This window comes from Sander vitreus, chromosome 7 (genome assembly GCF_031162955.1).
Source record: "Sander vitreus isolate 19-12246 chromosome 7, sanVit1, whole genome shotgun sequence".
NCBI lineage: Eukaryota > Metazoa > Chordata > Actinopteri > Perciformes > Percidae > Sander > Sander vitreus.
Window position 1 is genome coordinate 27,183,479 of NC_135861.1, and position 15,527 is coordinate 27,199,005.

General features: G+C 44.2%; 1 protein-coding gene across 3 annotated transcripts in view; it reads right to left on the reverse strand.

Annotated features, from left to right (window-relative positions):
- magi3a (membrane associated guanylate kinase, WW and PDZ domain containing 3a) overlaps positions 1 to 15,527 on the reverse strand; it is a 183,422-nt gene that overhangs the window by 25,713 nt on the left and 142,182 nt on the right. For 2 of the 3 annotated variants that reach the window (XM_078255738.1, XM_078255740.1), the window contains exons 8-10: positions 14,907 to 15,013; positions 11,433 to 11,633; positions 3,647 to 4,285 (exon numbers count right to left, since the gene is read on the reverse strand). In XM_078255738.1, the coding sequence (XP_078111864.1) occupies positions 3,647 to 4,285; positions 11,433 to 11,633; positions 14,907 to 15,013 (947 nt within the window). The remainder of the gene's footprint in view (positions 1 to 3,646; positions 4,286 to 11,432; positions 11,634 to 14,906; positions 15,014 to 15,527) is intronic. The other variant, XM_078255739.1, reaches the window with a different exon arrangement.

Sequence of the window (15,527 nt, forward strand, 5' to 3'; positions counted from 1 at the left end):
CAACTCAGTGAAAGCCTCAAGTAAGAAAAAGGGCAATGATTACCCACCATGCTCTATCCCTCCCCTCCTTCCTTCTCTCTCAGCAGCAGCAAGTGAATCACTGAAACTGCCATCTCTCTTGTGCCTTCCCGCTCACCATGTGACTAAGCATAGCTTCCTCCGTGTTTGGGAAGGTGCATAGTGGATGATGCAGAGTTGGTGTGGACCAGAGCGTGAAATTTTAGAGCTTTATTTTACATCAGACGAATCTGTGTGTCCAAGCAATAGCTCCAGAAAACCACAGTCCACGCAGTTATTTATAAATTAAAACACGATACGTGTTACACTAAATCTCAACTACAGTAACACTGGTATAACAGTAAGTACCTTTACATGCACACTAGTAGTAATAGTCCACTATTATTCCGAATATGACAATATTCCGAATGTGATAAGGGTCATGTAAACAGCATATTCTGTTTGAACATTCAGCATTCAGCATTTTTTTTTTAATATAGTATTTTTGGATTAAGACGTGGGATATTCCGGTATTGTTCGGGTTGTAGAGGCATTCTTTCTTTCCAACAGTTTGCGGGGCTGCGGCAGAGATGCATCCCGGAAAGTAAAGACCACATCTCTGGTCGGAAGGAGAAACACGGCTACTTTCAAACGTGATCAAAGACTTAGATATCAACAGGTTTTTGAATATGAGCAAACATCGCTACGCCGACCTTTTTCAAGAAGCTGCTTGAAGGAATGAAAGAGGGAGGCTGTGTTCGCACCGTCCAACAAGACCACCACTGGTGGAAAACTTGGAAAAAAACATCCTATACTGCACGGCTGCATGTAAACAGGAATATTAGTGGAATATTCACTTTCATTAGCCATGTAAACAGTTTAGACGGAATATCGTCTTTTTCGGAATAAGGGCGAAAACCCATATTATGATGTGCATGTAAATGTAGTCATTGTTGCTTTCTTTCTTAAGAAATGAACTTCCAAAGCAAGCAGGTGGGCTTCTCACCTCTGTTGTTTCACTTTGTTTTGGGTAAAGGGAAAGTAAGAGAGAGAGACAGACTACAGGCGACACAAAGCTGTGCGGGGATTAAAAGGATTTTAGAAGCGTGGGGCCAAAGCTGTAGACTATCTCCGGTCACTAACACCTGTTTGTTGTCTGAGCAGTAACCCGAGTAGATTAATATAGACAGCAGCGATTTAACGACAGAGATGTCACAGCATCAGCACTGTAACCCAGCCAGATGCGACATACTTCTAAGGATTAGTTCAATGTTGCAGGCTTACCTGGGGCCGGTGGAAGAAGTATTCAGATCCTTTACTTAAGTAAAAGTACTAATACCACAATGTCTGTTAAAGGGGTGATGGAATGCAAAACCGATTTTACCTTGTCATAGTTGAATAACGACAGTTTGGTGGGTAAATAGGACATACATAGAAGCTCAAAATCCCACTGATACCCCTATCCTCTGCAAATCTCACATTTTGAAACTGCTGCTGAAAACGGGCGAATCTCAACAAAGCTAGAAGCTGACGTAAGCATCCCAACTCCTAGTCTTTGTCAAGCCCCAACATTTGCATAGGCTACAGCACTGACCTGAGGTCCGCTTAGTCTTCTGAATCTAGCTAGGTCACGCAGATCTCCAGATGTCCGCTATTGAATTACTAAATTCACTTGAGACTTTTTTTATGCGAGAAAGCAACTATGTAGAGGTCAGATATGGGCCGTTTTACGAAAATTGATGGCTAATTGCAAATCCTGTCCGACTGTGTGTCGCAGTTCAGCAGGAGCTCAGCAGGCTACGTGACAGCGGCCGGTGCTGCCTCGCCGCCCGGCGTGTCCTACTTCATAGACTCCGGCTCGCTGTGAGCTAGCTGGATCTCCGTCACGAAGGGAAGCCCGCGCAAAGTCACCGGTTCTGGGTTACTGGACTACAAAATGCCGAGGCCCTGATGGAGCTCCAGGGCCTGCAGTTAGCCGCGATTCATAGGATTGAAGGGACAGTAGCAGCTAACGAAATCCCTAAGGTTCACAAAAATGCATTAAATTGAAATCGGACACCATTGTTAGCTTTATAAGACCTTGGGGTGGATGCTATATAAGTGGCGTGACGAAATTCAAACTGTAAATATACTTTAATTATGCCGAAAGTGAAGCTAACTAGCCGCGATCTGTAAACATAGGATTGGAGGGACAGTCGCAGCTAACGAAACCCCTAATGTTCACAAAAATTCATTAAATTCAAATCGGACACCATTGTTAGCTTTATAAGACCTTGGGGTACATGTTATGTAAGTGGTGTGACGAAATTCAAACTGTAAATATACGAAAGTTATGCCGAAAGTGTAGCAACGATCTTTTCCCATAGGATTAAATGGGACACATAGCCTAGCTTGCAGCTAGTCCAGTAACTGAGAAACGGTGACTTTAACTGGGTATGGAGGTTTCCGCTTTCTCGTCAGACTGTGTGGAGTTCCTAGCTAAAGTCCGACAAGTCTTACCAAGTTTGCAATTACTCATCAATTTTTGTAAAACGGCCCATATTTGAGCTTTATATAGTTGATTTCTCGCTTAAAAAAGTCTCAGAAGGGAATTTAATAATGAAATAGCCCGACAAACAATGTATAACTTTGTCTGAAATATGAGACCTGCTGTCTCGTCTCCAATATGTTTGTATCTGGTTCGCTCAAACCAACCAGGGCACAGCTCATCTAAATATTCATGAGCATACCATATTTGGAAGAAAAGCTCTTGTTCCAAATAGAGCCATATTCACAGGGTAGTTAAGGGCCTAATACAATAGCATTCGAGCAATTTTCAGCCCAACCAATGTTACATACCCTGTTAGGAGACCTTAAGGAACAGTGTAAAATACCCTATATAATCATTCTATCACCCCTTTAAAACAATTAAGTCAAAGTAAAGTGGCCCAAATCAGAAATGGAAAAGATCGGATGCCGTGTTATTTGGGCTGTTACCACCGTTGTGAAAAAAAATCTGATATGAGCAAAGAAATCTGATTTAGGTCACTTTTGCCTGCAGTCTGAACTAAGTACTAAGTGTCATCAGGAAAACTACTCAATGCAGCAAATTCCTCACATTTTAGAAACTGGAAACGATCCAAAACAGTTCTGTCAATCAACTAAGTGTTTAATCAGCGAATCATTTCAGCTGGACTTGTGGGCCGTTATATTGTTGGGTAGTTTAATTCATAATAAAACATCGTATTTTATAAACGACATGCGTTTTGTGTGCAAAAATCTTCATTTGTAAAGTAACTAGTAACTGAAGCTGTCAGATGAATGTGGTGGAGTAAAAAGTAGAATATTTAGCAGCCCTAGTGTCCAGTAGGATGCAGACACTGCCGCCACTTCATTACAGCAGCGTGAGCCTCTTCCTGTTTGGTTTCATATTACAGTGCAGACCTAAATCCTTCACAGAGCCGTGTTGCTTATAAAGTTCAGTGGCAGATAACGGGGGCATACTTTAACGCTTCGCAGAGCTCATTACAATGCCTCAGCTGGGTACACAAAGTACAATATTTCTCTCAAAATTGTACTTAAGTACAGTACTTCTACAGTACAGTAAATGTACTTAGTTACATTCCACCACTGCTTCCTGCAAAGCAAGCTCTCATTCCTGCCAACTCACCTCCCCGGAGCACCAGCACGCTGACCTCGCTGCCCACGGGCAGGTCTTTGAGGATGTCCACCACCTGTGAGTGGCTCAGTGTCTGGACGTTCTGCCTGTTGATCTCCTTGATCACGTCGCCCTTCAGCAGGCCGCGGCACCACTGGGCGTCCAGAATCATCTTCACCTTTTGGCCCAGGGGGCAATCTGCAATGGCGAAGCCGAAACCTCCGGGGCCTTTTACCAGGGGGACACTTACCAGCTCCGGCTGTAGCAGAGTGGGGTCAGGGCCTTCTGGGTTGGCGACGTGAGAAACGTGGTGGTGGTGTTGTTGAGGAAGGTGGTGTTGGTGTTGGTGGTGGTGGTGGCGTCCACCGTTGGTCATGGGCGGTACTGCAGCGGTCTGCCTGGAGAGGGTGCCTCCGTCTGGGACAGTGTACTGGGGGTCCTGTGGCGTGGATGTGGAGGGGGAAGTATCCATGGAGGTGGAGAGGCCTCCGGAGGCCTCCTCGCTGCTGCTAGAGTCCTCGGGCAGTGGGTAACCCCGGCACAGGACCAGGTCTACGTACTGGTTGATGGGGACGGACTGGAACATCTGCACCACATCGGCGTGAGTCTTCCCCAGCACACATGCCCCATTGATGTTCACGATCACGTCTCCTGAAAGAACACAGGCCTTTTTGAACGGGACTGATCACTGACATCTAGGCCTGTAACAATTGTTACATACTTGTCTAATTGTAAATTATTTTTTTTTAAATAATCGCGGTTTATTTGTTTAACCGCGGTGTATTGCTAACATTAGCTAAGGTCTTAAGGCGTATGACTGGTAATTGTTGATTTTGTTTAGATATGCCAAATTGTAATTACATAAGTGCTGCGTCGAGGAGTAAACCTCTATATATGGGCGCCTACTCTACCAACTGAGCCATCTGGGCGCCCAGGACTATATCTTTTTTAATATTATTTCAATTGTTAGTTGTTGGCACTTGACCCTATACACGTTCATAGCAACAAAAATGACAAAGGGGGGGGGGGGAAAATACAGTTAGAAGTTTTTTATGACAGAAATTCTAACTGTATCCGTTGAATGTGAGTAGTTTCTAGTTTCTTCACTCCTCTATGACAGGCGTTGTTTACTTCATAGGCTGCTTACCTGTGTTACTACATTATCTGGGTCACATAAGAGTGATATAACCAAAAGATGTATCATGGAATTCATTCAAAATTGTAATCCGTTTAAAAAAGTAATACATTAATAAATATTTAAAAATTTGGATTAAAAACAAATATATTGTTAATTGCCATTATTATTGCAGCAACATTTAGATTTGTTACAGCTCTACTAACCTCACCACACAAAGTAGGGAAGCACAATTAACCACAATTTTATCCAAATCGCAGGTGGGGCGCAATATTTGTTAAAGGCAAAATACAATGTGTGTCAAACCATTATGAATGAAGTACTGTGGTGCTGCAGAGACGTCCCGGCCTACAAATCGTATCCTACAGACTAAAGAAAATAATCTTTGTTTGGTACAGATCCTCGCAAAAATTACACCATAATCATTTTAAATGTAATATGTTTCAATGAAAATTATTCAAAAATTATAATTTCCTCATATATTTAAAAATATTGCAATATCAGTCAAAAATAATCACAATCAGACATTTTCCTCATATCGTGCAGCTAACACAAAGGCACTTTTATAGAAGAGACACTAACGTCGCTGCGAGAGCTGCAAAGATTCATCGGTAGTTGGTTTGAGTCATTTTTTTTATAAAAGAAAAGAAAGATTCTCTCATTCCAGCTTCTTAAATGTGAGTGGTTTCTAGTTTCTTCACTCCTCTATGACAGTAAACTTTGAGTTGTGGACAAAACTAAAGTTACGAATGGATTCTATGAATCCTGGATGACTGCCAGAGGCCGTGCTTAACACTGATAATTCCGTATCGCGCTTGTGCAGGTAGACAAACAAAGTCACCTGTGACCTCAGGGTGACCCTGGCCAAGGTATTAATTTCCGGTGTCATCCCTGAGCTCATTCCTACAGAATCTTCTTGCGGGTTTGCAAGATTCCTAGTGACCAAGAACTCCGGCCGTCATCAGGATTCATAGAAGCGTCGTTCCATTCGTAACTTTCGTTCCATTCGTAACTTTCGTTCCATTTCGTCCTCAGAGAACAGCCTTTCATACGACCACCATAACAGACAAAAAGCTGCTCAGACTGACGTATGCAGGCGGTAGCGTCCACATAAGCCCTAAGAGCCCGCACTGGTGCTCAACATGTGGAATGGCAATTTCTTCTGGACCAGAAAATAAATCGAGTAGACCCATGTGTGTGTGACCCGACACTGGGGTTGAGGGCACCTGGCATTCGGCCTCAGGACGGAGAGAGAGCTTTAGTGTCCATCCAACACACATGTAGCTCCTTGAGATATTCGTCAGAGGGAGGAACAGTAAAGGCGGATGGGGCTAGAGTGCGCCTGAAGAAAGCACTAGCCTGCACCAGTTCGGGGTGCCTCCCATCCAGCTGCAAGCAAGCCAGCGCCGCGCGAATGATAGACCCCATGGAGCTGGCATGGGCCCCATCTAATGAGCTATGAGCCGAGGAACGAGAGCCAGGCCCTGAAGCATTGGAGGGCCCCTCTTCAGCATACTCATTAAAGAGAGTGGCAGAAGCCGCCATGGAAACCACATCCTCCTCAGCCACAAGCTCAGCAGCGGGTGGATTGGGTGGAGCAGCATCCACCGTACCACCTACAACTATGATAGTCCATCATTAACGGTGGAGATTCTCCGCCACCGACTGATGGCCAAAGGCAGTCAGAGCGAGAGCACTGCGATGACTAAACCAAAAAACATGGACACACGTGCAGTTTAGTGTCCCAAATTCCCAATACAATGTCCGTAATTATGAACTTGCCAAACCACCTGTGCTACCCTAAAGCGAGAATTATACTGGACACATCCGAGGTGGCGCCAATTTATGGTGCGCACGGCTCTTTTTTCAGCGGCGCACAACAAAGCAGAAACGGGAGGCCTGAACGGGTTTGCCGACAAACGGATGCCAGGACTCTCAGATTGACTGCAAGTCTCTCTGGTAAACTTACTGGGTTAAGATGAGTTATTTTATGGTGAATGAAAGGCTTGATCCGACGAAGTAGGTCATCAAATCAAATCGAAGCATTGACAGCAATGCTGCAGCCAGTTCTGCGGTGGTTTACTTTTTTTCTTCTTCTTCTAGGTCGTAGAAAGAGCAACGTCTGTAGCCTTTGCTCATTAGCGCCACCGCTGTTCAGGAGAAGAATGCAACTAGTGTCGTGAGCACCAGCGCGGGTATAAATAGTCACGGCGATCTCATGACGTCACATTAGTACGTGCCAGCTGGGCTGCGCCCAGTATAATTCTCTCTTGACCCTAACCTGTCTCAAATAATGCTGCGTTCCGGGCAACCCGTAATCCGTGTTTTCACAACCTTCTACCAGTGAAAGTCCCCTGGAACGGCAGTCAAACCCGTAACTTACTACTCGTGAACTCGTACCAGATCGTTGTACTCCCAGTTACAGTTTTGACGTCACACACATAACAATGTCGACCCTTTTGATGCTGTACAGATGCCGGTGATTAACTGTGAGAAATAGACATAAATAGGGAACGTAAAGTAATTCCACACATTGTAATCAAAACAATACACATACGGTTGTGTACTACTACAGGTTATGTTTATTAAATTAAGCCCAAAATATGTTGCCGACTAGAAATCGCTAGTATCAGCTAGCGCGAGCTAACGTCAACTGTAGGTAGCCGCTAACGCTAATGCTAGCTAACGCTAATGCTAGCTAGAAGGGTTTGTCAAAGCCCGCCTACGGAAAGCCGTTCAGCCCCATTGTACCTACTTTGGTTGCAGTTCCACCAGAGTTCCACTGGGGGTGATCGCGGTCCAGTGCTAAATGAATGGGACTCTATGGAGCTAGACGACTAAATTTGTCTCTTTCGCCCGATTGTCGTTGAGAAATCTCAGATTTGATTGTAGTTTTTGCAAGTTCAACATGGATTATAGGTCAAAAGGTTGAATGAACGAGTACTTATACCCTTTCGATTTGTTACAGGTTGAGTCGTTGTTGCCCATAACACGCTAGCATTCTGCTAATGAATGCTGATTGGTCAGTGAAGGACTGATTACGATCAGAGATCTCACTTGACAGCATCCGAAGCAGAACCAGAATGTCAGAGTGAATATTTCGACGTGGTCTTTAAAACCTTAGCAAACCTCTTTCTAGCACGCGTATTAACAGGGAGAGGCTAACCTGTCAGCTGTGTCGTCGATGCCTCGAGAGAAAAAAGAGCTTGCCGTAAAGCAGTATCTCTGGCCGTCCGATGTGTCGTCACTGACATTTTAAAAGGCTTTTTAGAACAAAAAAGCGACTTTAAAAAAATCTAACACCCAGCAGTGTGTATTTTCTTAGCCTCCCCTTTCGAATGCAACATTCAAATTACTAGACAAAAAATGATATCCTGAGAAAAGTGGATTTTGAGGGGTATAGCTCCATAGAGTCCCATTCATTCTGCACTGGCCTGTGAGCGCCCCCTATATGGAACTCTGGTGGAACTGCAACCAGTTCAGAAGCCGGAAGTAACGAGAGAGTGGAACTTCTTCCCATATTAGAAATTCTTTGGGTTTGTCGTGACTTTGCCTGGGACGCTACCAAGTTGTGAGTCGTGACTTGAAGTCGTAACTTACGGGCTAAAAATGGTGTCTGGAACGCAGCATAAGACCCTCATCATCTGGGACACTCAGGTTTTGGAAAATAATTTGGGACACTAAACTGCACGTAAGCCAAAACACGTATAGTGCCATATTTAACCTGTAACTTTAACTAGCAGAGTAAAACAATAAACAGTACATGCCGTGAGAGGGAAGCGGGCACAATAGCTGTCAATATCCGCCTCCACCAAGTCAGCCTGAGCGAGAGCACTCCGCTACCTGCGGGCTGACGTACAACGGTACAGCTAGAGGGGAGCGAGGCCACTCCCTTCACCGACACAATACGTTGATTACAGTGTCAGTAATTATTAACACCGAGCGAACACGCTCCCGTTAGTAACTGAGGTTACACGTTTATCAGATAAGGACGGTCATTGACGTCACTCAGCACAGCGAAAGCGCCCAGCCACAGTGAAACAAACAGTCGTATGCAGGAGAGGGAAGCGAGCACACTTCCTTCACTGACACAATGTCAACACAAACTAAATCAATCTTACCGAGTGTAGAAGTTGAGAGTGGGTCCGGAGCGTCCGCGAGTCCGGGGCTTCGCCTGAAACCGAACGGCGAATACACCGTCCCCCTTCCCTGAAAAGGGACAGCTCGGCCGCAGCCTTTGGAGGGCGAAAATCTCCGACGGTAATCGCAAGGCTACAAGCGGCGAGCTTAGTAATAATCAATAGTCCACAGTTTTCAACTAAAGCAAATGCTAACACAGAAGGCAGACGCCCTGCATAGAGAGAAGGTGAAAAAGGAATGAGTTTCGGGGATGATACCGGAAGTTAATACCTTGGCCAGGGTCACCCCGAAATCACAGGTGACTTTGTTGATATATAAATACTCGACCTGCGCATGCGCAGTACGGAATATATTCAGTGTTAAAGCACTGCCTCTGCCGGTCAGGATGAAATAGAACCAGACATTTGAGGACGTCATCTTGGGCTTTGGGAAACACTGATTGACATTTTATAGACCAAACAACTAATAAATGAATCAAGAAAATAATCGACAGATTGTTGAAGTGAAAATAATCATTAGTTGCAGCACTAGTCGCTGCCAAAGTTATCACCATAAATGAAATGATACAAATGGAGCTGGATTGCATAAGTAGAATCTGTATCTGTTTTTCCTTCCGCTTGTCCAACTCTTTCGAAAATTCGAAGATGTTAACAGAGATGTAGAGAGCAAGCAAGAGTATGAAATAGAACAAGATCACTGACATGCTGTTCTCTTCTTCTACCTTTCATCTCCCTGTAGGGGGGAATCTCTCATCACCCCTGGCCTGGCTGACATATAGGCCTGGATGGCCGGCTGAATCGCTGACTAGCTAGCTGGCTGAAAGCCCAGAGAAAGATTCAGCCCACCTACACAATCAATACGCTTTCTTAGCAAACACAGCTAAGGTTTCACACTCAAATGAGCTCCATATCCCAATGTAGTGCCTGTTCAGAACCCACTACACATCGCTCTAATGACTCATCTAATAATTAACCATCCACACAATAACATTGGCAATGTAGGTCAAAGATTAAGAGTCTCCAACACTTAAAACATTCTACCCTTGGCATAAATGAATGCCTCAGGCCTGTAGTCAGAAACGCTTACTGTAAATGCAGAAGAATGTTACATGAAGTTACAGTTCGGCGCTTGCGATGAAATTAATTACATTCTAAATCACTTGTCTTCCATCTCAAGGGAAATGAAACATTGGCCATAATGACTCTCTCTGTTCTAGTTTCACGTCAATTCTCCACAGCAGAGTTTATAGAAAGCAGACTACTAGGCTACTGCATTAGCACATTGTGCGGATGAGCAGGCTCGGTCACCCACCAGCCTTTGCAGGCCTATTAAATCAGTAAATTATGGCTGCATATAAAAATCTGGGTGTCAGCCATAAACTGAACATGTGCTTTATTGACGGACGTTTCCTATTTTTAGAGCCGCTCCACTGAACACTATAAACTATGAATGTTTGCCTTTGCTTGATCAAGCAATGTGACATTCACGGTAAAGAGCCACTTTGGTGTTTTTTCTCTAAATGTGTTTGTTTGTGTGTACCCGGGGTACATAAAAACTGTATTATGTACAGTACGTATGCTGATGCCAAGTCAAGTGTCACTGTGTGAATAGGCATACATGCCATGCAAACATTATACATGTGAATGGGACAATGGATTATGTTTAGTTTAGACAAGTTATAAAAAGCATATTTGTCTCTCCGTAACTCTTCCTTCTAGTCATTCCTGCTTATATTACTTTGCATTACGGACATGTAGGATGGCGTCTAGTCTGGATCAACGGAAGTACATTTCCGGGATAATTGCCTGACATCTGGCATGTGGCTCACACGCAGGATGTCCCTCACCTTCCGTTCTGTGTGTGTTGCCGTTCTCAAACTCTGTTCGCTTCGGAAAAGAACAACAACCTTCGAGCTAGCAAGCTACACGCTGAAAATGGCGAGTTTTGAAGACAATTTGGATCGTGCAACAAGGCAGACCTGCCTGGTTCATTCAGGGAATGATTGTAAAGATTTATAAAGAATATGTTTACGGCATTTCCTCTCTAACTGGGACGTTTTAGGACTGATTGGTGGGATTGCTGTGGACGAAGTACACACGGAGATACACTGGTAAGAGATAATGAGGTTTAACCATGTATCCAGCTAATTAAAATAGCTCACGTTACTGCATTGTGTGTACAGTTAACTTCATTTAATATTGTATGTGGAGTTTTCTTTTGTGTGGTGCAAAAGACAAAGTTCTTTCCCGAGACTGTTTAGCAGAGTCACCTTCGGTGCGTCCGGAGCTTAGCGCCGCCCAAGACGATTGTGATTGGTTTAAATAAATGCAAACAACCAGAGCGTTTTTTTATTTCTCCTATCCCAGAATGTATGTGTGGTGTAGCCAGACCTTACTCCACAGCGCTGTGGAGATAGTTCTGGCATTGCGAGACTAGATGGAGTCTTACTGCTGAGCTAAAGTGCAATACAGATACCGGAGTGTACTTTTATAAACAGTAGGTCTGTGGGGAAAGAAAGACTACCTGAGGCGATCTTGTTGTCATGTGCAGCAGGCCCATCCGGAAGGACGTTTTTGACCTGAAGGAACTCATCGGGTCGGTCACCTCCGATTATGGTGAACCCAAAGCCCTGGGGGCTTTTTCTTAGTGCTGTCTGCAGGATGGAGCCCTGCAGCTGAGACGGATCTCGCGTGAAGCCCCGCACTCCCCTAGCGGGCTCCTCTGCTGTAGGGATAGCGGTGGAAAAAGAGGAGAGAGATTTACAAGAGTTAATGGACAGGGAAATGCAGAAAAATATATTTAATGGCCTAATTACTGTAATTACTAAATTGCTTCTGTTGCTTCCGCTTGAACAAATTACGTAGCTCTAGTCTTAGAATAAATAGTGAGATATACAATTCATCTTTAATATCAAATGAAGTCACAGTGGCATTAATTCTATAGATGAGAGTGTGATATATTTAAGTTCACCGGCTTACGTGCTGTGACTGTCTATGTGCTATGGTACGTGTATGTGAAAATGAGCCCGGGGTATGAAGGGAAACTGACAAGCTTGCTCACAAATTGCCATCTGTCTCCATCATAACAGCATTCGCACAGTGACAACGTGTCTGACAGCACATCACTCACTGCTAGTAATTACACAAACACTGTGTAAGAGCGTTGTGATTTAAGTGCAAACTCAAACAAATCCCGCCGAAAGAAAGCAAAGCCAATAAAGCCAATAAACATCCAGTTTGTTGCAAAATGTCTATATGTTTGCACTAGTCTCACAACAGCAAATCAGCAATTCCTTTCACTGCAGTGATAAATAAGTCCTGAAATACGCCAGACATTTTCCAGGTAAACTTTTCATTGCAAATTTCCTTTGTGGTGCCTGCAGGATGTGTAAATGGGGCAAATGGTGTGTGTGTGTGTGTGTGTGTGTGTGTGTGTGTGTGTGTGTGAGAGAGAGAGAGAAAGAGAGTGAGATAAGAGCGATGAGACAGACATAGAGAAATAAAGTTAGCCTTGACAGAAAAGAAGGACATTCTAAAATTCGGGAATTTCTGTCCTTCCCTGTGGTGTGAGCCTATGAGATTGTGAGTTAAATGCTGTGTCCCTGCACGCTGCTGGGCTTCTTCTCTGGCAGTTCCCACACTGATAGATGGTGGGACATCAATCTCATTAGGGAGGGTACAGATAGAACCCCCCCCCCGCCTCCCACACCAGTCCCAATGTGCCATGGGATTGTGATTTACATAACTGCATCGCAATTGCCAGACGAACGTGACCTGCTCTGAAGAAAAACAGATTACGATGAATATGACATTCCATCATCGGAGCGGTGTCGGGGAAATATTTTTCAAGATTATGTATGCAAATGAATGTGTATGCATGCCTGCCAAATGTGCAACCACATGAAATTCCTCGTGCCAATTTAAGATGTGTGTGTGTGTGTAATATGTATGTTTGACAGGATTCAGACCGCCCAGGCCTTCCAATGTTCACACACTATGTCGAGAGACTGTCGGAGCTGTTTCTTACGAAAGCAACACTGACAGACGAGGAAAGAGAGAGAGAGAGAGAGAGAGAGAGAGAGAGAGAGAGAGAGAGAGAGAGAGAGAGAGAGAGAGCCTATACACCGGAGCTATGTTTACATGGTCTTGATTAAGCTGTGGGCCACAAAAGGGACAGTGTGTATTCCCGGGGTGAAGTGATAATATGAAAATGTCAGACAGGATTGTCAGCGCAGTAATTATGGCCGAGCACAGCGCTGCGCTTTTCTCCTGTGCTCTGCGGCATTGTCTGGGAGGTCAAGCGAGCCAGCCTTGTCAAAACAGTGTTCGGATGCCGTATATACGTCCCCACACTTGCGCAAGTCCACTAGCCATTAATTGTCATTAACCAGGGGTGAGAAGGTTAAGAGTGTGCACGGGGGGGGGGCTGGAAGGCAGTGGAAGCTGGAGGCGGTGGCACACAGAGGAAATATCATCCACAGACTGCAGAGAGGCTCAGCTGTGAGAGGAGGGGGTCTGCGGGCAACAGAGTGAGGCAGACAGTTCTGTCTAAGGGCTGTCTGAAATACAGCGGCTAGTTTGAATATTAATGTGGTCATTCTTTGTGTGTGCGTGCAAAGAAGAGTATAATAATTCTTTTTCGTGTTAGAACAACACAGGGGCTTCCGCTTCTCAGAGCTTCACATTGCCTGAGAGGAGGGCGATTAGACCAGTCGAGCGCTCGCATTCACCACAGGTGGTAAATGATGAACCGATGACCCAGTAAAAATGCAATTTGTGACCGTAAGTCACTCTCAACTGCAGTCACCTCCCTGCCTCCTTCTCTGTCTCTCCACTCTTCTTCCCTTCCTCCGCTCTAAAAGGGATCTTTGAACTGCGGTCGAACGGCTGGGCCAAAAGCATTTTCAAAGAGACCTCAGAGCTCGCCCAATTTCATAATCTACTTGTCAAAATGAATTCCGCCGCCTAGTGAAGCGCTGATCCATTATTCAAATTGAATATCACTCAGTAGTAGTAGACAGTAGCTCAGTCAGTAGGGAGTTGGGTTGGGAAGTTCAAGTCCCATATGGACCAAAGTATGGTGGTGGACTGGTAGGTGGAGAGGTGCCAGGTCACCTCCTGGGCACTGCCAAGGTGCTCTTGAGCAAGGCACCAAACCCCCAACTGCTTGAGACGCCTTTCCATGGGCAGCCCCCTCACTCTTGACATCTCTCCATTAGTGCATGTATAGAGCATATGTGTAATTCAGGCCAGTGTTTAATGTGTATAATAATAACAACAGAGTGAAAACATTGTAATTTCCCTTGCGGGATTAATAACGTCTACATTATTATTATTATTATTATGTTGATGAGATACGTGGTTTGGGCGTGTTAGTTTAAACGCAGATTAGTTCTACTGGAGCTAAAAACACTTGTGTGCACAGAGATTGCTTTTGGCTCAAAACTTTGCTTAAAAACCAAAACGTAGCAATGTAAATGTAGCCTAAATCAAGAGTCAAACATCAGAAAATATGCTCTCATCATCGTTACTTTGTGCTCCCTCTCTCTCTTAAATTCCAGGATGCAATTTAGAGCAAATGATCTCACTTCCTGTCTATTTCCCTGATGAGCAGCGAGCGTAAAACTTCCTGGCCCTCAATCTAAACCATGATATTTAATGTAAACATTGCAGAACTGACTACAGACACCAATGTCTATAATGTTGAGTTAACATATTTATTATGCCAGCATTCAATTGTTGCTGCTCTTAAAACACATTGACATGTCTTAATGTGGTTTTGAGTTTCAAAATAAATCAACATTTCCTGAACTTGACATTTTCTCCCTACTCCTCTCTCCCCATTGCCACTTGTTTACATACCATTCAGGGAAAGTGAGTGACAATGGAGTGACAAGATAGTCTCACTCCACTGCAGAATCTTTCTTCACTTGCAAACAACTGTAAATAACAATCGTGCAGTTTCGGTTCAAGAGGGCTTGCTTGTCAGTGAAGTTACCTGAGGGCGTAGCTGCCGGTGGCTGTACTGCAGCGGGCGTGTCGACGCTGAACTTTCTCTTAGCTTCCTGTACTGGATTCTCAAACTGGGTCTTCTGGTTGATGTGGCTGGCACAAGGGAGAGAAAAAAACATTAGACGAACAAGAACTCTAAATAGGTACAAAGTTGTGAGTTGTGTGCTTTGCTCTGCGTAGGTAATACTGTTCCTTTTCCTTCCTGTTTTTGTTGGCATACTGCCCATCACAATGCTACTATTTTTATTCATGCAGTTACCTACACACAGTCTGACTGCCAGCTAATGTTTCCTGCCGTTGTATTCACCTGTGTTTGTACATGCATGTTTGGCCTCACAAAACACAGCTTGTACTCACTCTTGATACTTTTCTTTGCCTGTCATGCAAACCTGTAATTTGACAATGAGAGCTGGGTGTGACGTAACATATGCTGGGTCGACACTACAGCAGGGTTATTATAGTAAACGTAAACAAAACTAAACTAAATAAAAACTAAAACCATCAAGAAAAACAAAAACTAAACTAACACTATATTGCCAGGTTAAAAAAACTACTGAAATATAAACGCAAATCATTTAGCTTAAAACTCCTGGCCATTCTTGTACAG